Source organism: Centruroides sculpturatus, unplaced genomic scaffold (assembly GCF_000671375.1).
Source record: "Centruroides sculpturatus isolate CEXI.00-Female unplaced genomic scaffold, Cexi_2.0 scaffold1316, whole genome shotgun sequence".
Classification (NCBI taxonomy): domain Eukaryota; kingdom Metazoa; phylum Arthropoda; class Arachnida; order Scorpiones; family Buthidae; genus Centruroides; species Centruroides sculpturatus.
Window position 1 is genome coordinate 179,516 of NW_019385667.1, and position 23,916 is coordinate 203,431.

General features: G+C 26.8%; 2 protein-coding genes across 2 annotated transcripts in view; one reads left to right on the plus strand and one right to left on the minus strand.

Moving 5' to 3' along the window:
- The window catches only part of LOC111641035 (ER membrane protein complex subunit 7-like), a 33,920-nt gene extending 21,537 nt beyond the window's left edge, over window positions 1–12,383 (plus strand). The window contains exon 4 of the mRNA XM_023387137.1: window positions 12,060–12,383. Coding sequence (XP_023242905.1) covers window positions 12,060–12,185 — 126 coding nt within the window. The 3' untranslated portion in view covers window positions 12,186–12,383. The remainder of the gene's footprint in view (window positions 1–12,059) is intronic.
- On the minus strand, window positions 5,392–6,940 carry LOC111641036. The gene is made up of 2 exons (XM_023387138.1): window positions 6,031–6,940; window positions 5,392–5,946 (listed from the first exon to the last, which is right to left on the minus strand). The coding sequence occupies exons 1-2, from the start codon at window positions 6,354–6,356 to the stop codon at window positions 5,943–5,945; spliced, it is 330 nt and encodes a 109-aa protein (XP_023242906.1). The 5' UTR covers window positions 6,357–6,940; the 3' UTR covers window positions 5,392–5,942.
- Window positions 12,384–23,916: the final 11,533 nt, after the last annotated feature.

The following is a 23,916-nucleotide window of genomic DNA, read 5'->3' on the forward strand; positions in this document are numbered from 1 at the left end:
CTTTAGTGTAGAGTAGTACACCATGTGTGTGTACTACTTTACACTAAAGATCATCAAAATCTGTTTCCCCAAAGCCATAGGGTCTCCTTGAGAGACCAATGAACAGAAGGAACACATGATCATGGCAGTGGTGCTGCAAACTAAAGTAACATCACATGGTGAGTTTTTGTTTGTACTGTGGAGCAAAAATATATTTGAATTTCATGTTGTATCCTGAAAATTTTGTATGCTGAAGCATTTATATCCTGAGGTACTACTGTATTTTGTTTGCAATACAGGATGTCAATAATTTGTAGTGTGTTGGAAGACATGCAATTGGTCTGTATTGTGTGGGGTCTGTGGTATTATTGTGTGTTTAGATTTCATGTAGGTGATGTCTTGAGTAAGAAATTCTGGCAGTTCTTGTGGATTGAGGATGATGTGTGTTAGGTGTTTAGCTAGTTCCTGGTGCAGTGATGTAAACTTTTTGTACCAGAAATTGTGAATGTTGTCTTCCAGGTGGCTTCCAGTTCTGTGTTCTGTTAACAGCGTAGCGGATGTTGTGTACATTTATTTCAGCACAGGGCATAGTTGGTATGTTGTACAAGTTTTTATTCTCCTTCTCGATCCAGTCTGCATCAGTGTTGTGTGTAACAGCACTGGACCAAAATGAAGACCAATAAGTTGTGAGTTGTTCTGTTGGTGTACCACTATACTGTGTATCAGTGTTTGTTTTGGTACTAATTTGTCTGTAAAAGAGTTTTTTGTTGTTTGTAAATAATTTATTTTGTTATTTTCATAGTGAGCATGGTTTGTGTTATTTGAGTCTACATACATTGGCTATGAGTTTTTGTTTTAGTATATCAATGTATTCTGTAATGAGTGTGTTTTGATTTTCTTGAAAATGTTTTTGAGTTGTTTCTTTAATTTGGGTGTTATGTTATTTTTAGTATATTGCTGTCTAATGTCATTTATTTGTGTTTCTATTCTTCTCTGCAAGGCAGGCTTGTGATAGAATTGCGTTTTGTGTATATCTATCTGTGATTGTATTTTCAGTCCATGGTGTGTCACTACTGTGACTGCCCCAGCATAAACTAATGTATGAATGTCTGAGAGTGTAGAAATTGAATAAATGTAGTGTGGTAGTAAGTGAGTGTTTACATAATTTAGTGTTTTTCTACTACCTTTGACATGTTGATTTTTGATATTTGTGGTCTTTGTGTGGAAACTGTACCTGTATATATATATATATATATACAGGTACAGTTCCCACACAAAGACCACAATAGTGTCCTATGAGTGTTTCCTGAAATAAAAGTGAGATTATATTAACTAAATCTATGTCTATGTTATCAGTGGTGGATGGGGAAGTGTCTGTAGTTCTGTAGTATTATTAGTGTTAGTTGTTGTGTGTGTGCTATTATCAGTGCTTGTTACTGGATTATCCTGACAGGTTACGTGATCTTCATTATTAATAAATATTTCTGTCTGTTGATGAATTTGATCAGTCACCTGTTGTTTGATAAGTTCAAATGTTGTTTGTCGGATAAGGTTGTTGTGTGTAATTATTCTTTTTTGATCAAAACCCTTTGTTCTGAGACAGTGAGGTGAGGATATTGTGTGAATCTATGGTGTAGTTGCTGTCTGTATGCTGTCATGTTTGTTTCGAATCTTGTGATGATGTAGTAAGTAAAAATGATAAACTTGTTCATTTCCATTGTCCATTTCATTCATTAGCATGGTTTTCCAGCCTTTGTGGTCTGTGAATGAATTGCCACAGAAACACCAAGGCTAGGTTGGTTCCTCACATCTGTTGAGAGCATTGCAGTAGCCATGCTTGGGCCAGTGCTGTTTTTGCCACCTGTAGCCAAAGGATACTGTGGTCTATTTCTTGAACGTGAGCCTCTGCCTAACCTGTGCTACCGTGTATCACAATAGTTCAGCCAAGATCCATGAAGCACATCATACTGGTATATGTTTTAATGTGTACATGTCTTTTATATTTTAAAATATGGTTTTTTCATAACATCTTTTAGAGAATTATGCAATTTGTATGAAACAAAAACTTGTTTATTTTTATAAGTAATACTGGTAGTATTTTTCCTAAAATATCCACATTTATGAAAAAGTATTTCATATATTTAATAGAATATAAGTAAATTATTTTTATACATTTTATATTAGAATATAAATTTAATAAATGATTTTTTATATCATAAAACCAAACTCAATTGAAACTACCAGATTTTTACCATCTATTTTTAGGATGATTAAAATTAATTACAAACTAATTTGACAGTAGAGATAAACAATGTCACCAACTCTTAATAACTTAGTGATTAATAGCAATTCATTTTCATGACTCAATAACAACTAATTAAATAATAATTGAATAAACTAAGTTATTACAAGTTGCAACATATGATTTAAATTTTGACCAAGCATTAATTTTGCTGTTATTCTTTACTTTATAAAAAGTTTTTTAAAGGTATTATTATAATAAAGTTTTTAGTGTTAGATTAACTTATTGTTAATTTCTAATTAGTTTAAACATTATCTGATAAAATCCAGCAGTTCACTAAATAGATTAACTTTATTCAAATCAAGATTTATGATTGCTGTTTACTCTAATTACAATTATTCATATATTAAAAATAGATTTTATTGTACTCATTTTGAATTGTTACTTCGTTATTAATTTCTTACTGTAAAGTTGATTATGAATTTGGATTAATAATACAGCAATAGATTTGATAATTATAATCTTATATGCAAATTACAAAGAGGCAATCTTTGAGCAGTTACAACTTTATAACTTTATATATAAAACTAGCTGTTACCCGCTGCTTTGCTCGTGTGGATTTTACAAGCAAACTCTATTTACATTCAATATTTCAACAACCATAGTAATTGTTATTTAACACCTATCGCTGAGAATGATGAGAATTGCTGAGAATCAAATGAACTATTTTCAATTTGATCAATTTTCTGGAACGTTTACAATTGTTCTATAATCAAACCAATATGCAAAAAGAAATTTGAATTTAAAACGGTTCGAACATTTGGTTAAAAAAATCGAAATATATAAAAAATATTTATAACAGTGTCTAAAATGTTATCAATTTAATACCCCTAAGAACTCAATGAAGACAAAACGCAGTTAAAAACAAAAAATCAACAAAAAATCTGAACTAGTACAGTAGAAGCCGTTCTTCAGTTTAAGCCTTAATGCTCTCCCTCTCCCCCATGGGGGAATTTTGAAAAATTCCTTCTTAGTGTGCATTTTCATGATGTACCCTAACTGTGTACCAAATTTCACCTCTAGGTTATGGAACTTTCTAGAAAAAACTGGAACATTCTCATTGAAGTGTCACACATTTTCGAAGTCAACCACTTTCAAACCCCATATCTCTCACACCCTTATAGCTATCGAGACGCAACCACCATAGTGCACAATGGGAGACTTGGGACTACTACCACACTCAAACACCATTCATGTGTGATGTGTAGTTATGGCTGCAGAGTGAAATATAGGCACAAACACATCCATTTATATAATATAATAGATTTTATACACATTTGATTAGTTTCAGTTCACATTTTAAATCTATTCAATAATTATTGCCATTGCTTTTTGTATTTTACTTTTTAGGGAATCTATTATGTTTATATATGGAGTTGTCATCAATAGTCTTTTAATGGACTTTAGACTTTTTTGTTCTTTTAGTATACATTGGCAATGCTTTTTTTCATCAAATAAATTTATTTAAATAAGCAATTTATAAGAAATTTCAATTTTTTAATTCAAAATTTTATAAAAGTTTACTTTCCTGATATAATAAAAATTGTTTACCTTGAATTATTACTTATTACATTCAGTTATTTATTCAATTAATTTGGTAAAAATTAAAAATATATTTACTTGATATGTTTCTCATTCAATGTATCTAGCTATATAGTTATATAACTAGATACAAAAGTATATCAGGTTATTACCTTATAGTTATATAAGGTAATAACCTGATATACTTTTGTCATTATGCATTTTAAGCATCTTTTAGATCAGGGGTGGGCAAGCAAGAGTTCAGTGGGAGCTGAAATGTAGGTTTTGCAAAATGCATGAGAACCACAGTCATGTACTTTTTTATTCTGTACTGCAGTTCTGTACTGCGATTTTATTATATAGTATAAATATTATATAAAATAAATATTGAATTTTTTTAATAAACATATTTTCACAAAATTGTGGAAATAAAATTGTAAAAATAATAATAATAAGCAGAAATTAACATTTTCAGCAAGAGCCGCATGTAACTCAAAAAGAGCCGCATTTGCCCATGGTGGTTTTAGATAGATTGAATAAAACTTAATATTTTTTGAGCTGTGTGATTAATATAAAAGTTACTGTTCTGTTTTGATTATATTTAATTTTTTAAATTTACGATAGAATATGTTGATTTTTACTTTCCTGGCTGTTATATATAACAAAAGGAAAGTATGGTAATTGGTCAAAAAATGAACCCCTGCAAGATTTTTATATTTTTAGTCTCAGGACCAAATGAAATATTGAGAAATGAAAAAAAAAATTGAGGTTTTTAAAGCCCAGATCAAGTTGCAATTGCAAATATTTTAATTGCTATTTCATGCATTGTCAAAGAATGGAATAATTTTATGAATAGTTCAATTTCTAGTAATTTAATCTAATTGTATGCCAAATACTTAATTTTCTTTTATTTTAAAATTTGCCATTTATTATAATAATAATTTCTTTCTTAAATCATAAATTAGAAAGAGAAATACAGTATGTATTTATAACTTCTAGTTAATGAAATACAAATATATAAAGAAGAATTAAAATTTAACTATGCCAAATTTTGAAACATTTAATTTTTAAAATAATGTTAAATTATCAAAAAAGTACATAATATACTGTAGATATGTGACAGTTAAATATGTAGTCTGTATATGAATAACAGTAATAACTGAAAAATGATCTATTACATAATTTCATTAAAAAAGTGAAGTCTTTGAAATAATTTTAAGATTTGAATATTATTACATTTTAAAATGAGAATTTTGTTAAACAATTTTGAACAATTAAGAAATATAACAAATTTTGGATAAATATACTTTCATATTTATTTAATGTTCTTTAATGCAGAATTTTATAAATTTTGAAATAATCATGAAAAGAATCATACGTATGAATAAATAAATAAACGAATGAAAATGATAAACAACAAACACAAACAGATGACAATGAATATGTACAGATGAAAATGATGATGATGATGATATTTACAGATGAACTATGTACATTATATACAGCAGAACTGGTCTGCAAATATGAACTTCTCCACAGGGACGGAGTTTTGTCGTGGAATTGCAACAATTAATTAAAATCAGAATAATTGGTAAAGATATATTATAATAAATAAGTTATAGATACATACCAAAAGAAGAATCTGAAAAGTTTCTTCAATTTAGAGAATTTTTCTCTCTTTGGTACATGTTCCTTTGATTGACTGGCATGCACATCGGATGTCATATCCTCGGCTACCCTGTTGTATCAAAATGAAAAATTCAAATTAATCGAAAACTATTAAAATATTAATTTCAATAATAAATAATAATCTTTGTTTTTCTGTAATATATTATTAAAAGTATTTCATTTCTATAATATAGAAAGAACGCAGAAAATCATATAAAAATACGTATTAAATAAACATAAAATTCTTACCTGTCGAGACAATGGCTAACAGCTTCCAGCTCGACTTTCTGATGATGATTCTCACATTCGTTTTTATCGACTTGTCGCCAATGAGAATCAGAGTAGCCGAAACAATCCTCGGAAAGATCGAGAACAATATCCGAATAGTTTGTTTCTTGGTAACTTTCCAAGTCACAATCAAAGAAATCATCCCGATCATCATTATCGGGATCAAATTGCTCCTCGCACGACTCTAGCTTTATATAAACAATACAGAAAATGAGATTAAAATATTACATGTTACCTATTAGATACGTATTAAATAAATATAAGAATCTTACCTGTCGAGACAATCGCCAACAGCTTCCAGCTTAACTTTCCGATCACACGATACCTGAGGATTCTCGCATTCATCGCAACAAAAGCAAACATCATCATGTTGCGAATTAGAATCACCACAGCTGAAACAATCCTCGGCAAGATCGAGAACAATTTCCCAATAATTAGTTTCTTGGTAATTTTCCAAGTCAAAACTGAAGAAATCATCCTCGTCATTCAGATTTCTATCCACATCTGCACTTATCTGCGCATCTTCCACAAATCTCTCCATATCGAAATCTGAAAAACACAACTCGTCAGTTATTTGTGTCTTATGGTCATTCGCCATCTCTCATCGTCGATGATCGGTTCCACCGAGGGTAGCTTCACTGATGATGGGTCTACATAAACACGTGCTATCACGCAATATAAAATCAAATTAATCAAACGTATATTTTTCGTAAAGATTTATGTTTATTATTATTAATCAACCTCATCAATGTTTACATCGTGATAAAATATACAATATTCTATTCAAAATCAGTTACATATCGAAATTTATCTCAAAATTAATTTCTTATTCTAGTTCTTTGCTCTTAATTAATTAAATTTAAGTATCTTATGATTGCCTAATAACAAATTTCGAGATCGGTAATTCTATTCTTATAAAGATATTTGTACAGTGTATTGTGTAGGCTGTCAAAATATTACTCACCTTTATATAAAACGCAAATAACCTCTAGAAATAACTCCAAAAAGCTCCAAAATGTCTTTCACATTCGAAAATCGCCCACTTTCGCAACAAAGAAAGTGAAAAGTATTGTTGCCCACATTCTTGCGTTTCCGCGTGACGTCGAAGCCAATGTAGTAAAAATATTCGAGACTTTGAATATCCGATTCATATTTATTTCTCTTTTAGCAATCCTTATTATGAATGAGTACTGTACGTTAATTGCTGTGTTTTTAAAAACTTTTTTAAATCTTCAGAATTGTTCTAAAATTTTAAAAATTGTTCTGAACATTTTTAAAAATATTCAGAACGATTCTGAAGATTTTTAAAGAAATTTTAAAGCTTTATCTGCACCCAAATGCTTTTAAATTTCTTTATATATTAAAGTAGGCCTAAGTGTACACGAGCAGAAAAGTTATTTATTAAAAGATGATAATACTGAAGTTTAATTTGCAATAATTTAAATGAATTCGCTCATAGAGTGGAAAGTAATCAGTTGCAATAATTAAAGTGTGATTCGCTCACAGAAATGGCAAGTAATCAGTTGCAATTCCCAGGTATTCCTTTTTATTTTCTCGGCTGTTGTGTATAACATTCGGTCGGTCAAAAAATGACCCCCCTCAAAAGATTTTTACATTTTTGGGTTCAGGACACCATAAACGTCGAAAATGAAAAAAAAAATTGGGGTAATTTGTGCGCGTGTGCGGGTCAGTTTTATTCACCCTGTTTGAAGCTTAATAACTCCTGCGCATTTTGTCGAAAATTTCTGAAATTTTGCAGGGAGGTTTGTTTATTAGGAAATTGATGCTATTAAATTTTGGTAGTTAAAGGTCGACGGGGTGGGGAGATAATGGGGGTTGTGTATATACTGGTATCTAGTAGAGTTGGACTTAACGACGATATAATTATTTAACTCATTATTACTATTTACAAATTTTTACAAAATGCATCCTTACCTTCAAAATTAAGCTTTTTGCCATTTTATAATAGTTAAAAATATAATTTTTCTAAACAAATTATCATGACAGATGATGCCACCAAATGTTGCTGGAAAAGTTAATTAAGCAACATGCTGCTGGATTTTTTTTTATTCTGTAATATCACTGTAAAATTGAAAATGTTTACATATTTGGGCTTGTTCTAATATCAAATATTCTACAGTTGTTATTGTTTACTTTAAATTTTAATTTCAGCCATTTGATGTATTCATAAACTGCAGATTGCCAAAATAATTGAAAATGTTTTTTAATATATATAATACTTTTTGTTTTATTTTATTAAATAGTTAATTTATTTTTTGATATGAATAAAGTGCTATTTCATCCGTTTTTGATAGTAATTTTGTCAAAATTTTGAAATTGAATTGCTGTTTTTATACTGCTTTGTCTTAATTTAAAAAACTAACTGTCCATTCTAAACTTCAATTTTTAAAAGTATTCTAATAATAATTGTTATTTAGTTATTAAAAAAAAGTTACATCGTACAGCTATATATGTTAAAGCACAGAATATAACTTTTACTAAAATAACTTTCAAGTTTAATAAAACATTAGTTTGTTTCTTCATTTTTCACTTAGATACATTATTATTTATCTTTTTTTTTATCATTTAATAATACAAAAAACTTTCTCAAGATATATGTGAATTGATGCCAAAAATTTGAATATAAAACTCATAAAACAAGTGTTGGAAAGATTGAGTCAAATGGATATAGAGAGAAAATATTTTTTGAGATGAAAATATCTTTCAAGTAATCTTTCAAGTACTTATTTTTTGAGTTTTATATTCTATTTAAAATAGTATCCTTTATATCAAAACAGGTGTCACAAGAATTCTACTTCTTTATGAATTTTAAAGAATGGAGAAAAATATAAACTGAAATGTAGGACAGGGCTGTAGAGTTGATAAAAATTACCAACTTTAACCTTGATATAAATACATTTTTAACACTTTTGTACAGTATGACATTGTTTAAATGTGTAATTTCTAATCTTAATATTACTATTATAATGAATAATATTGAATTTTAATTTTTATAAATTGTAATGTCATTAAATTTGAGAAATAAAGAGAAAAGCCATAAAGTTATAGCTGTAATAATCATTAGACTTATACTTAAATATGAGCTATAAGTTTAAAATCTAGTAATTTACATGATGATATATAATATGGTACCCAGAACTATTTTAATATGTTTATCATTAGAGATTTCATTATGTGTGCATGATTTATGCATAATGTTTATCATTAAAGATTTCTAAACTGGTTTTTACAGCTTTCTTAAAAGTGTCCCCCTTTCTTGATTTTGTTTTCATTAGTACAGTATAGGTTTTATGACAAAAGTTAACAGTTTGACAGAGAACTGCCTTGAAGCAACATTCATTAAGTGTTGAAATCTGATAGAAGAGGGACTAGTCATATTTTTAACTTATAGAAATGATGCAGAATATTTGCCTAAAAGATAACAATGTTGATCAATACCAAACACCATGAGGCAAACACAAAGTTCATATTTCATCTAAATAAGAATTGCAATGTTTGTGGTTGGAAATATTGAAAAGCTTTAGGTTTGTTTCCTTTCATACTTCTAAGTAGCAAACATCAAATTTAAAATCTTTGGATCTTACAACTAAATATTTTGTATCTTACAGAAATATTTAATATAATTTTTCTTAATAATTTTTGACTATCCAAACACTGATTATAGCAATTATCAGTGTTTAGATAGTTTAGATCAGTGATAAACCATCCTTATTGCTATATTAGATAGTAGTGAAGATAAATTCACTGTTTTCTGTTCTGCTAAGTCAAAGATCTGGTTCATTTGCTTGTTCACAATTCACAAATTTTGTATATTTCAGCACTTCTAAAAGTAAGAAAAGTTCCTTATTGTGAATATCCATATTAGAAATACATACTAAGCTTTTGTGAAAGAGTTTGAGTTACAGCTGTGGTATCTGTACAAAAATCTTCAATATAAGATGTATAAGTAATAAAACAAGTAAAACGGCAAAGCTATTTTTGTAACGAGACTATGTCTCGGAGAGTGCGAGCAACACATGCACAAATCTCGCAATTGCACCTGTTTGTAGAAACAGTCTCACATTTCATATTTTCTTTTGGCCCAGTTTTTCGTCCCCTGACTACCTATAAGTCTGGTTTATTTATGTGCGCATGATTTGAGCATCAAATACTCTGTGCCAAATTGCAACTCCTGACATGTATTTCTTCATACCTCTAAGGTGTGCAGCCATTGACAGCAGTGCAATTTTAGAGATGAGCCATCTTGTCAATTATGTTATTCTGAACTTGCATTTGTAGTAGTAATTCATTTTTGTATGGAAATTTCCTTACATAAGTTATACAGAACTTTAAAAATACCTAGTTAAAAATATTGAAAATTATGAATTTTTGTTTGAATTATTAAATGAATATTACAGTAGAAAAATAAATCATAACTATGCCTAATTAATTTTACTTTCCTGGCTCTGTTACATATATAACAGAGGGAGAATATGGTGATCAGGCAAAAAATGTCCCTCCAAGATTACATTTTTGGACTCTGTACCTTGAATGTCAAGAAATGCAAAAAAAAATTTTGGGGTTTTTTGTATGTATGGATGTGTTTACCCTATTTGAAGCTTAACAACTCCTATGCTTTTTGTTGCAAGTTTCTGAAATTTTGCAGGGAGGTTTGTGTATTAGGGGGATTGATGCTATTAAATTTTGATGGTTAAAGGTCGAGGAGGTGGGGAGATAAATAGGGTCATGTGTCATATCTTGAGTAAGGTTGGACTTAATGATGATTTCCCATATTATTAGCATTTACAATTTTTTATAAAACCTATTTCTGTTGTCAAAATTAAGTTTTTTGCTATTTTATAAGAATTAAAATATAAAAAAGTTTTTAATAATAAAATATCATAATAGATGGCACCACACACAGTTTTAAATGTTGCTAGGAAAGTTAAGCAACTCATTTCTGGATTTTTTTTTATAATTCACATTTATTATACTTTATTAACTGGCTCAAAAATCATTACATATTACTTAAATTTTAATTGTAAGTATTTATTAAAATTTTACTAGGATTCAAGAAACATTTTTAGTTTTTTTTAACAAATATTAATTTATAATGAAAAAATAATTAAATATGTGAGAGGGAAAGACAATATTTTATACTTGACATATAAAATATGATTATTACATATTTCTAGTAATTATATGTAGATTAGAAAAAATAATATAAAATTATATGAATGAAATTTATGTCTAGATAAGATTTTCTACAGCCTCTTCATCAGTATCTAATATTCTGTCATAATATGGTAATTGAGATGTGATGAGAATGTTATATATGTGTTATATGTAGACTATAATTCATAATTCTAAGATTTTGGAATAAATAAATAAATAAGATACAAAAATAAAAACATTTTGATTCATTAAAGTATTTTAATTTATATACAATGTTTTAAACAAATTTGAAACAGCTACATGTTGTTATTTGCAGTTATCATTTTTTCTTGGTTTCAGACCATCTTGTGTATAAGTTCTGTCAATTTTATAAGTATATATATATATATTATTAAATAAATGAAAACTTTATCAAAAAATTTATCATCTGAGATTTTGGTAAAATTGAAATGACATTCTAAAATTTCTGATGTTTCTTTTATGGAATTGATAGATTTATTTTTGTCTGTTTTTGCATTATGAATTTTATTATTCTGTATTATTTTTCTGTACAATCTAATTTTTGCATTAAAAATTATATTCTGTTTTGAAGTAATACAGATACATAATCTTCTATCCAAACTTCTAAAAAACAAAAAGTTCTAAAAACCAAAAAATTTTTATGAAGTTTAACTCCATTCTAAAGCTTGCATGAAGGCCAGCATGTCTTGATATTATGTGCTACATCAGTTGATGCTCCAATTTAAAAAAAAATCAGAACTACTTCTGCACATTTATACATATATTTGTGATTTATTATCACTTTGAAAACTGAATAATTAGTAGATTAGTGTGAAGCAAAAATGGAAGCATTTTTTGTTATTGGTAGCACAGAAAATATAATTATATCATGTTAGTATTGTTTAATGCAAGACTTTGCCGTGTCTTACATTTCATATTTTTCAGATTTCAGAATGGTTTCTGGTCTGAGAGTTTTGGATAAGTTTGTGTATCCTTATATAATTTTTAGATCATTTATGGTAAATAATGTCAATAAAAATTGGAAAGTTATTTTTATGATTGATTAATTTTAAACACAATTTTAAATTTCATGTAGGATTTTGATTAAAAATTAAATTATTTACAGGAAATGCAACAAATGCAGATGCCAAAATATGATGTGCCGGAATTATCTGAAATGATGACAACCTTATTTACAGGAGGAAAGAAACCTCAGTTAAAATCTGCAAAAGCAGCAAAAAAACGACAATAACAATACTTAATTGTAAATAATATAATTTATGATTTTGAAATGAAACTGTTGTATGTTCATAAAAGAAGAAAAAACAATTATTGCACAGTTGCTGTAAATAAATGTTCTGTATGATCTTTCTATATTTGAAAATTTTTCTGATCATGTAAGTTGCTAAATTTATAATAAATGTAGAAAAAACACATGAAATTCAATTAATAATTGGTTTTAATTTTTTATATATTTAAAATATTCAGTTATGTATTTTTTGCTTCTATTAATAGATTTGAATATTTGAACAATATCATCATCAATGTAAGATAGTGTTCTAAAAAAGTATTAATAGATTGAGTATTCTGATAAGAATAATTGAAAGAATAAAGAAAATTGCTCAGATCTCAAATTAGTCATTCTAAATTCATGAAAAATCTTTTTGTAAACATAACAAAAAACAAGCATAAAAACAACACGAAACAAGCATAAAAGTCCAAATTTTGTAAATTATGCTTAGACTTTATACATATTACCCGGTAAGCAAAATTGTCTAGTGTAATGAATACATTGTAAATTTATATTCAACATTATAATAATTTTTCTACATACATCATAAATTTATTTCCAGTAAATTTTTCTAATATGTTTTTAGGAATTCATAAAATATTATAAACATTTTGTTTTTGCATAATATAAAAAATGGTAGTAATTTAAAGAAAATATCCATGTTATTTTCTTAATCACCATTAAATTGAAATCATTTTGTTTTTATTTTATTTCTTTTAATTAAGAAAAATTCAAATTACTTTAGTACAGTAAATTACTGAACAATTAGCTAAATTTTTATAAAATATACATTATCAGAGATTAAAGCTTTTTATTTTCCTATTTTATTTTAAAATAATGTTATTTATATTTTATTAAACATTTATTTATAAAACTTTTAATGACAAAGTTTTTAAGATTTAATAAATTTACTGTTTATATAGAATTTTTTTCATTTATCAAAATTAAAAATATAAAATTTCTTGGCTCAGATTCAAGATTTACTATTGCATTCCTGTTACAATAAAGAATCCATTATGTAAATTGTAGCCATTTTCCTAATATTCTGAAATAAACAGATCATAAATCAAAAATTTTTTTTGTGACATTTTACATTTAGTCATTTTTATGTTATGATGATCAACCAACTAACAACTGAAGCAAATGGGCAGAAATTATTTTTGTTGTTGGTTGGTTGGTTGATTATTAATTCATCAGGTTATTGGGAAGTTTACATATATAAACATGTGATCAATTTGTCAATTACAATAGCTTAAACAATTCAGTTGTTTGATGTATTTTATTTATTGTAGTACATTTAACTACCAGTAAATACAGTGGTGCGTCATATAACGTGTGCCTTGAATAACGGACTGGCTGCAAACAATGGACTTTCTGCAAACAAGTGTGAATGATGTTTCCACTCTTTTGCCGCTGCCAATGACAATCTGCTACTTTTATAATATATTAGTATTATTAGAATATATTAGTATATCTGAAGTACAGAGCTCCGGTTGGGATTCGGCTTGCTCCCTTGTTTATTACGTACATCAGTGCAGGGTATTTACATTTATTCAAGTGTTGTGCAAATCATGGCTTCTAAAAAAAACAGAAAGGTGATTTCAATTGAAACAAAGCAAGACATCATCAGGAGTGAAAGTTGACAAGGACTTCCTTGTCAACTTTCAAATGGGGAGAGGTTCAGGAGTTTACCTACACTCCTTATCCAAACAGAGCTGAGGACAACAGGATCAATGACACTCTTGCCCGTCATTTCCGACAGATGTTGAAGAAGAGAGAGAAACAGACCACCTTGGACATGTTTTTCAAGAAGCCAGCTACCAAAACATAAAGGATGGAACAAGAGGAGTTGACCCTGCAAGCTCCGGTATCCTCTCCTGAATCTGACTCCAATTAAAAAACAATAAAAAGAGACCTGCTGCAATGTGTAAAAAGTCTGTATCTGTATGAATGTGTGAAGAAAGTGTTCCTCCATCTCCTCCTCACAACATCTGACTACCTGGCATAATTGGTGACTACTCCATTTTCAATTTTTTTATGGTACAGTACGGTTATTTTATGCTGTGGAACAAATTATATGTTTTAACATGTATTTCTATGGGAAAATGCGTTTCATATAACGGAGTTTTCACTTAACATATGTGCACCTGGAATGGATTAAGTATATTATACGAGGCACTACTGTATATAGGTGGTTATTTTTTACCTTTACAATAATATGAACTTAAAGTTAAGCTAAATTTTAAATATTTCAACATTTGTTTTTATGAATACTAGGAAGACTGACAGTTCAATTAATATTAACTCACTTAATATTTTTAAAAAGCAAGCAAATTTATAAAACAAAAATTAATGAAATTACTAAAAAAGTTTATTTTAACTTTTTTAATAAAAAAAATAAATTTAAATTTGATTATCTTTTGTGTGAAACAACACAATTTCTATAATTATGTTGCAAAAGAAAAAAAAAGTTGCTATTAATTAAAAAAAATGTAATGGTTCAAAAAATGCAAGGAAAATTAAATAAATAATAACAATAAATAATTATAAAAACTAAATTAATATTAAATCAAAAATTTAAACTAAAAATAATAATTACATTTAAAATAAAATAATTAAAACTCTGGCCTTTACACTGAAACCAAAATTAAAAATAAAAGTAAGACTAATTAAAATCAAATCAATTGAAAATTAAAACATTTTTAGAAACCATTTAAAAGTTGCTTTGAAATTTTCAAATTGTAGATCAAATTAATTTTTAAATTTACATTATTTGCATGGTGGTGACTGAACATTTTGCTTTTAATATGTATACTGATAAATATTATAAAAACTAAAACTGTATATCTGTATTCTGTATATAAGCAAACGTTATTATTCAAAAATCAAACTAAAAGAACAGTTGCTATGTGAACAAACGAATAGCTGTCTCTTCTACTCCAAGTCTGAGTCAAAAGTGAAGTGTTTTTGTGTCTCATATTCCTATGCAAAGACATTCCTTTCCTTCCCCTTTGTTAAATCTTTCCATGAATTTATGCCAAGTCCACAGAGGAAGTTAATGGATGATCCTTTTCAGAAATGAATTGTAGACCCCACAGGCAACCTGGTATGACTTACTTACACACTGCTTTGTAAAGTGTTGGTTTCAGTTTTTGTGAGGATGGAACATTTTGCTTTTAATATATATACAAATTATACAGTATATAATAATAATCTTTAAATCAGAGTACTTAATTATCAGGAAAACATGGCAAAAACTTGTTTTTTTTATTTGATTAGCTATTGCTTAATGAAATTCTTAATAACAAAATTATAATTTATTATACTTATTATTATTACTAATCATAATTGATTGATTGTACAAAAAATAGTAATCTATTTTTACATAATGACATAAGATATGCAAAAAATTATTGTTTTTGTAGTAACAAAATTATTCAACTATTGATTATAATGGGAAACAATACTAATTAATTATTCAAACTACTATGATTTGTTTGAGAAAGGTTAATGAACTTTCATATTTAAATATTTAGACTATTAACTGTTTAAAGAAATCAATATACAGTATTTTAACTTTATATCTAACACACTATAATTTATATATGATGTGTAGAAAAAAACTCATAAATACAATATTCAATTTTTTTTATAACAATTGGCTTGAACAAGCTAGTTTCAGAGTGCCACTGTACAGGGTGTTACAAAAAGAATGGCTGGTGATACACAATTGTATGATACCTACTTCAGTTTTGATTCAAACAATAAATACCTGTATTCTGTTTAAATGATCATCTTTAATTAGTTCAAATAATGTAATAAAAAATTACAACAGTAAAGCCAAATGAATGTAAAAAAATTACTGATAGATGATGATTGAAATAATCTACATATGTAACCATGCATTGTCCAGCCCATTAATTATCTCACTTGCCCAAAAATTTTTGCTGCCATCAATTTTATATTCTCTGGCAAAGATCTGCAATATCCTGAACTGGAGTATAATACACTAAAGCTTTTAAATGACTCGATAGGTGGAAGTCGAGGGAATTGAAGAACTGAGTACTGTGTGGACCAAGTATATAGGTCATATATGGCCATCTTTGCAGCAACATGATAGACGTCATATCGTATTACAGTCATGATAACTTTATCATCAGAATTTTCTGCACATTCTTTCACTATATCATTTTTGTTGACGTCAGTTTCATTTCAGATTCAATAATCAAATTTTTATCATCTGATTCAAGTAACATCTGCTGTAATTTTTCAATGTCCTTCTCATTGTTAATTCAGATAAAAATAATACATTTATCTGGCTAAAAATATGTGTTATCTGTTATTCAATATTTTCATTTTCAAAAAGATTGAAAAAACATCTAAAAAAGTAACGAAATCTCATAACAAATCATAGTATCTCTCAGATACAAATTAAGATAGGTAAAACTGCATGTCTTTCTCAACACTAACAAAAAAGAACTGATGAAACAATGCTAGCTAATCAATGTTGTTAGTCTCTTAACAGTAGCTTCTCAAAGTTACCAGACAAAAATATTTTAAAATTTATTCTGAATGCATCTATGAGATCAGTTACTACCTCTGAAGTGTTTTAATTAATTAAACAAAATTTCAGATATATTATTTACTAATAAGATTTTTAAAGATAACAGAATTTCTTAATCAGATAAATGTAATCTTTTTAGCTGAATTTTATATTTTTGATTGTGCAAATCAGAAAACATAGATAAAAAGGAAATGAATTTTTCATATATAATATAGATAAAAATTTGATCAAATTTTTTACAAAAATCTAAAGATCAATGTTGCAATTCAATATTTGAAAGAAAAGAATTATTATACAAAAAAATATAAAATATACTTTTATTACAAATATATTAATACTAATTACCAAATAACTTTTAACATTTTGAAAATATTTAGTGACTATATTTAAAATGGTGATTTTTCTTACATTTTTCAAATGAAAAATATACATAAATGTAAAAAAATTATTGTTCCATATAAAAACATGCTAGTTTCTATGAATAATATTAAACCAAAATATACATGATTTCTTCAAGTTAAGCAATGGAACAACAGTATGTATTGAATGAGTATCTACTGTATATTTGATCCAGAATGAATTCTCAACCTAATCACTAATTATCTCACGGGTCAATTGATTTATACAGGAGTTTATAAATTACTAGGAAATTATTCAGTGCTAACAGACAAATTTATTTGTATTTAAAAGTATAATAATAATTGATACATATTTAAATTTTATTAAAAATTAAACATACAAATTTAAATTTTATTTATGCTTAATATAAAAAAATTAATCACTGCTTGATGTTTAATTTAATTCTATTTGCAATTTATTTATTAACTTGTATTAATGTAAAAAAGGATCAGCAAATTAAATTTAGTTTTGGAAAATGAAAAAAGATTGAGAACCTGAGATCTAGAACATCTTGTGTATTATGGATCACACTGTAAATAATTCATACACTATAGCTACACCATCAATATGTACACCTTTTACCAATCTGTACCCAATACCAATATACAAATACATGATAATTCTGAAGTTTACTGCTTTATTCCACACTCGAAACTTTAAAATAATTCAATTAAATGGTGACGTATCGAAACAGTTTTATCAATATTCATTATAATTAATATACAGTTTAACAATTCAAAAAAGTTTTAAAATACGTGTTAAAATTTAATTGACAATAAATAAATAAACAATTTTTGTATTATAAAATTAACTTATTCTCTTAATTATTAACTATTTTCATTATTATTAAACACCGTAAGTTTGAAAATAATCTAGGTGACCTAATAAAATAATGTACAGCTACATAGCTGTTTCTAAACATCAGTGTAGTTGTAATGCACAGCTACGTTCAGTATTAATTCTGATTAGATCATAATTATATTAAAGCACTTTTAAAACATGAAGACTTCATACTCAGGTAATAATTTTATTCTTTGAAATTTATTATTTTTGATGATAAACTTCAAATTCTTATGGAATGATATTAAATAAAGAAACTTAGAAATAAAACTATTGGATGAGGATAATGTATATGAAATTTTATACCTCATTAAGAAATAAAGTAGAAGTATAATTGTACCATTATAACTTATTATATATACAAAAAATAGTAATCTATTTTTACATAATGACATAAGATATGCAAAAAATTATTGTTTTTGTAGTAACAAAATTATTCAACTATTGATTATAATGGGAAACAATACTAATTAATTATTCAAACTACTATGATTTGTTTGAGAAAGGTTAATGAACTTTCATATTTAAATATTTAGACTATTAACTGTTTAAAGAAATCAATATACAGTATTTTAACTTTATATCTAACACACTATAATTTATATATGATGTGTAGAAAAAAACTCATAAATACAATATTCAATTTTTTTTATAACAATTGGCTTGAACAAGCTAGTTTCAGAGTGCCACTGTACAGGGTGTTACAAAAAGAATGGCTGGTGATACACAATTGTATGATACCTACTTCAGTTTTGATTCAAACAATAAATACCTGTATTCTGTTTAAATGATCATCTTTAATTAGTTCAAATAATGTAATAAAAAATTACAACAGTAAAGCCAAATGAATGTAAAAAAATTACTGATAGATGATGATTGAAATAATCTACATATGTAACCATGCATTGTCCAGCCCATTAATTATCTCACTTGCTCAAAAATTTTTGCTGCCATCAATTTTATATTCTCTGGCAAAGATCTGCAATATCCTGAACTGGAGTATAATACACTAAAGCTTTTAAATGACTCGATAGGTGGAAGTCGAGGGAATTGAAGAACTGAGTACTGTGTGGACCAAGTATATAGGTCATATATGGCCATCTTTGCAGCAACATGATAGACGTCATATCGTATTACAGTCATGATAACTTTATCATCAGAATTTTCTGCACATTCTTTCACTATATCATTTTTGTTGACGTCAGTTTCATTTCAGATTCAATAATCAAATTTTTATCATCTGATTCAAGTAACATCTGCTGTAATTTTTCAATGTCCTTCTCATTGTTAATTCAGATAAAAATAATACATTTATCTGGCTAAAAATATGTGTTATCTGTTATTCAATATTTTCATTTTCAAAAAGATTGAAAAAACATCTAAAAAAGTAACGAAATCTCATAACAAATCATAGTATCTCTCAGATACAAATTAAGATAGGTAAAACTGCATGTCTTTCTCAACACTAACAAAAAAGAACTGATGAAACAATGCTAGCTAATCAATGTTGTTAGTCTCTTAACAGTAGCTTCTCAAAGTTACCAGACAAAAATATTTTAAAATTTATTCTGAATGCATCTATGAGATCAGTTACTACCTCTGAAGTGTTTTAATTAATTAAACAAAATTTCAGATATATTATTTACTAATAAGATTTTTAAAGATAACAGAATTTCTTAATCAGATAAATGTAATCTTTTTAGCTGAATTTTATATTTTTGATTGTGCAAATCAGAAAACATAGATAAAAAGGAAATGAATTTTTCATATATAATATAGATAAAAATTTGATCAAATTTTTTACAAAAATCTAAAGATCAATGTTGCAATTCAATATTTGAAAGAAAAGAATTATTATACAAAAAAATATAAAATATACTTTTATTACAAATATATTAATACTAATTACCAAATAACTTTTAACATTTTGAAAATATTTAGTGACTATATTTAAAATGGTGATTTTTCTTACATTTTTCAAATGAAAAATATACATAAATGTAAAAAAATTATTGTTCCATATAAAAACATGCTAGTTTCTATGAATAATATTAAACCAAAATATACATGATTTCTTCAAGTTAAGCAATGGAACAACAGTATGTATTGAATGAGTATCTACTGTATATTTGATCCAGAATGAATTCTCAACCTAATCACTAATTATCTCACGGGTCAATTGATTTATACAGGAGTTTATAAATTACTAGGAAATTATTCAGTGCTAACAGACAAATTTATTTGTATTTAAAAGTATAATAATAATTGATACATATTTAAATTTTATTAAAAATTAAACATACAAATNCTTAGAACATAATTTAAAAAATTAATAGCTTTTTATTGATTTTATGTTCTGAGAGACTACTGTTGGTTACTTTTTATAATGTGGATTGTATATGTAATACAGTACATTAAATTATTCCATAAATTACTTGAAAGTTTATTTTAATTTCAAATTGTCATTTTATTAAAAGATTTTATCATCATTAATCACGATATCTGCTTTAAGAGAGGTTTTTTTTTTTGTTAAATATTTATCATAGCTTTGTTTAAAAAAATAAACTATAAGACATATATATCTATGTAATGATATAATAAAGATAAAATGGGAAATCAATCAAAATATAAAATCAAAAGAGATTTTATATTTATTAAGGAAAAATGATAAATTTATTTATGTCATTATAATTAAAATCAGGACCTAAGAGAAGTGAGATGAGGCCCAGGACAGTCATAAATGTGAGGCCCACCCTTCTCTGGAAGTCAGAAAAATGAATGAATAAAACAAATAAAAATAGATTTTCCACCATTTATCAAAAGATACTTTAATTTATATTTTTTTACATGTAAGACTAAATTTTGAGACCCGTGTCCTGAGCTTAAGCCAAATGTCCTGTCTGTTTGAGGTTGATTCAAATCAATTTGCATTCTGTAAAAATTTAATATATTTTTAATCTCCAAAGCATTACTCATCAAATTAAATATGTAAATGCAATGTATATAAATTCATCTCTTAAAAAATCAATATTTTTACATTTACATATAAAACTGAAATAATTTAAAATTTTGTTTGAAGTTTAATTTAAGAAAAAATTCAATCTTTTCTTCATGAAGAAGGAAATGCTTTTGGAATAGTTTTATTTCTCTTATTTACAGACAGCTATTTGTTTGTTTATCCATTTTTAAGATTTCGATACAATTACACGTGGATTTAATTCGAATTTTTCTTCAAAATTATGAAATTGAAATAAAATTTGCTCGATTTTCTCCATGCAATAACAAAGCAAAAGGATAAGATAAAGAATTTTGCTTCATCGAGCATGCGTTGATTGACTTTAACGTGTTTGAAGACGAGAGGAAGATAATTGCGAAAGAATCCATTCACATACACATCATCAATTATTGCACCACGTAAAAAAATACATAAATACGTTCCAAATATGATATAATAACGCCATTCATATTTATTTTTCTTCTAATAACTTTAAAAAATATATAAATATTCAATCTTTTTATTTACAACTCCGAAATCCGGATCTTCCAATTTCATCCCCGCAGTGTTGACGTCATCGATCACCATACTCCGCAACATCTGTCTAACAATAGATAATTAATACGCTTCGATTTTATCCATATTTTTAACCAATTACGATAAAAATATATAAAATATTAATAAAAATCGTTATATTTAATAAATTCGACACCTATTAGTAAAGTTTTCGTAGTTTTACTTTACGAACTATATACCGACGAACAGGAGCACACGCAATTGCCCTTGACACCCAATAAATTCGTGCGCAAAAACGATGACGTCGTTCGGCGAACGGGACTGAAGAGATTCTCTAAGATTTTACTTGTAGCGAATTTTTGTTCCTTAGAAAANACTTCTTGACATTATCAATATTGGACATGCATATATTTCCCAAAAGTATGTCTTTCCAAGGAAACATTTCCACATATATTAGACTTCTGCTTGATCAGTTTTAGAGGAAAAATGCTATGTTAGAACAAACAACAGCTGAAGTTACTGTTCAAAACATGAAAATTTCTAGTTTGCAACCATTACTAAATTTTGTAAGCACATTAGAACATAGTTTTACTTTACGAACTATATACCGACGAACAGGAGCACACGCAATTGCCCTTGACACCCAATAAATTCGTGCGCAAAAACGATGACGTCGTTCGGCGAACGGGACTGAAGAGATTCTCTAAGATTTTACTTGTAGCGAATTTTTGTTCCTTAGAAAAGACTTGACAGTTTCGATTTTCCTAAGAAGAAATGGCTGCAATCATAACAGAGACGTCTAGTAAGTTGAGATTCCGTTATATATTAACGTAAGAAAGTTGTTCCCCTTAGTTTTTAAAACGATAGTTGAATAGAGGTCGTTCGCCATTTTGGTTTTTCAGATTTTTTTTCCACTCTTCTAATTGCACGATTCTTAAACATTATTGAGTGTACTCTTCACTTAAATGTCGCGTTTTTATTTACTCGTCGATGTATTTTTTAGTAAAAGAAATAAAATTTGGACATTTAGAAACACTTACTTTGTGTATAAGTGACAAAACTTGTCAATAAAATACCAAAAATTGATTGTTAGATTGAAGGGTGTCATGGTGGATAATTCTGATCCTTATTCAAAAAATTGAATATTCTCATAAAACATTGGATCATCATCGACTTTTTCTTAATTCATTTTATTTTAAATTAAAAAATTTTAGTACTCAAGGAATCAGTAAATTTACTATATAAAAACATGCTAGTTTCTATGAATAATATTAAACCAAAATATACATGATTTCTTCAAGTTAAGCAATGGAACAACAGTATGTATTGAATGAGTATCTACTGTATATTTGATCCAGAATGAATTCTCAACCTAATCACTAATTATCTCACGGGTCAATTGATTTATACAGGAGTTTATAAATTACTAGGAAATTATTCAGTGCTAACAGACAAATTTATTTGTATTTAAAAGTATAATAATAATTGATACATATTTAAATTTTATTAAAAATTAAACATACAAATTTAAATTTTATTTATGCTTAATATAAAAAAATTAATCACTGCTTGATGTTTAATTTAATTCTATTTGCAATTTATTTATTAACTTGTATTAATGTAAAAAAGGATCAGCAAATTAAATTTAGTTTTGGAAAATGAAAAAAGATTGAGAACCTGAGATCTAGAACATCTTGTGTATTATGGATCACACTGTAAATAATTCATACACTATAGCTACACCATCAATATGTACACCTTTTACCAATCTGTACCCAATACCAATATACAAATACATGATAATTCTGAAGTTTACTGCTTTATTCCACACTTGAAACTTTAAAATAATTCAATTAAATGGTGACGTATCGAAACAGTTTTATCAATATTCATTATAATTAATATACAGTTTAACAATTCAAAAAAGTTTTAAAATACGTGTTAAAATTTAATTGACAATAAATAAATAAACAATTTTTGTATTATAAAATTAACTTATTCTCTTAATTATTAACTATTTTCATTATTATTAAACACCGTAAGTTTGAAAATAATCTAGGTGACCTAATAAAATAATGTACAGCTACATAGCTGTTTCTAAACATCAGTGTAGTTGTAATGCACAGCTACGTTCAGTATTAATTCTGATTAGATCATAATTATATTAAAGCACTTTTAAAACATGAAGACTTCATACTCAGGTAATAATTTTATTCTTTGAAATTTATTATTTTTGATGATAAACTTCAAATTCTTATGGAATGATATTAAATAAAGAAACTTAGAAATAAAACTATTGGATGAGGATAATGTATATGAAATTTTATACCTCATTAAGAAATAAAGTAGAAGTATAATTGTACCATTATAACTTATTA

What these genes read in the sequence shown, in the direction of transcription:
- LOC111641036 (XM_023387138.1), bottom strand. Translation starts at nt 6,356, where the DNA reads ATGGCGAATGACCATAAGACACAAATAACTGACGAGTTGTGTTTTTCA.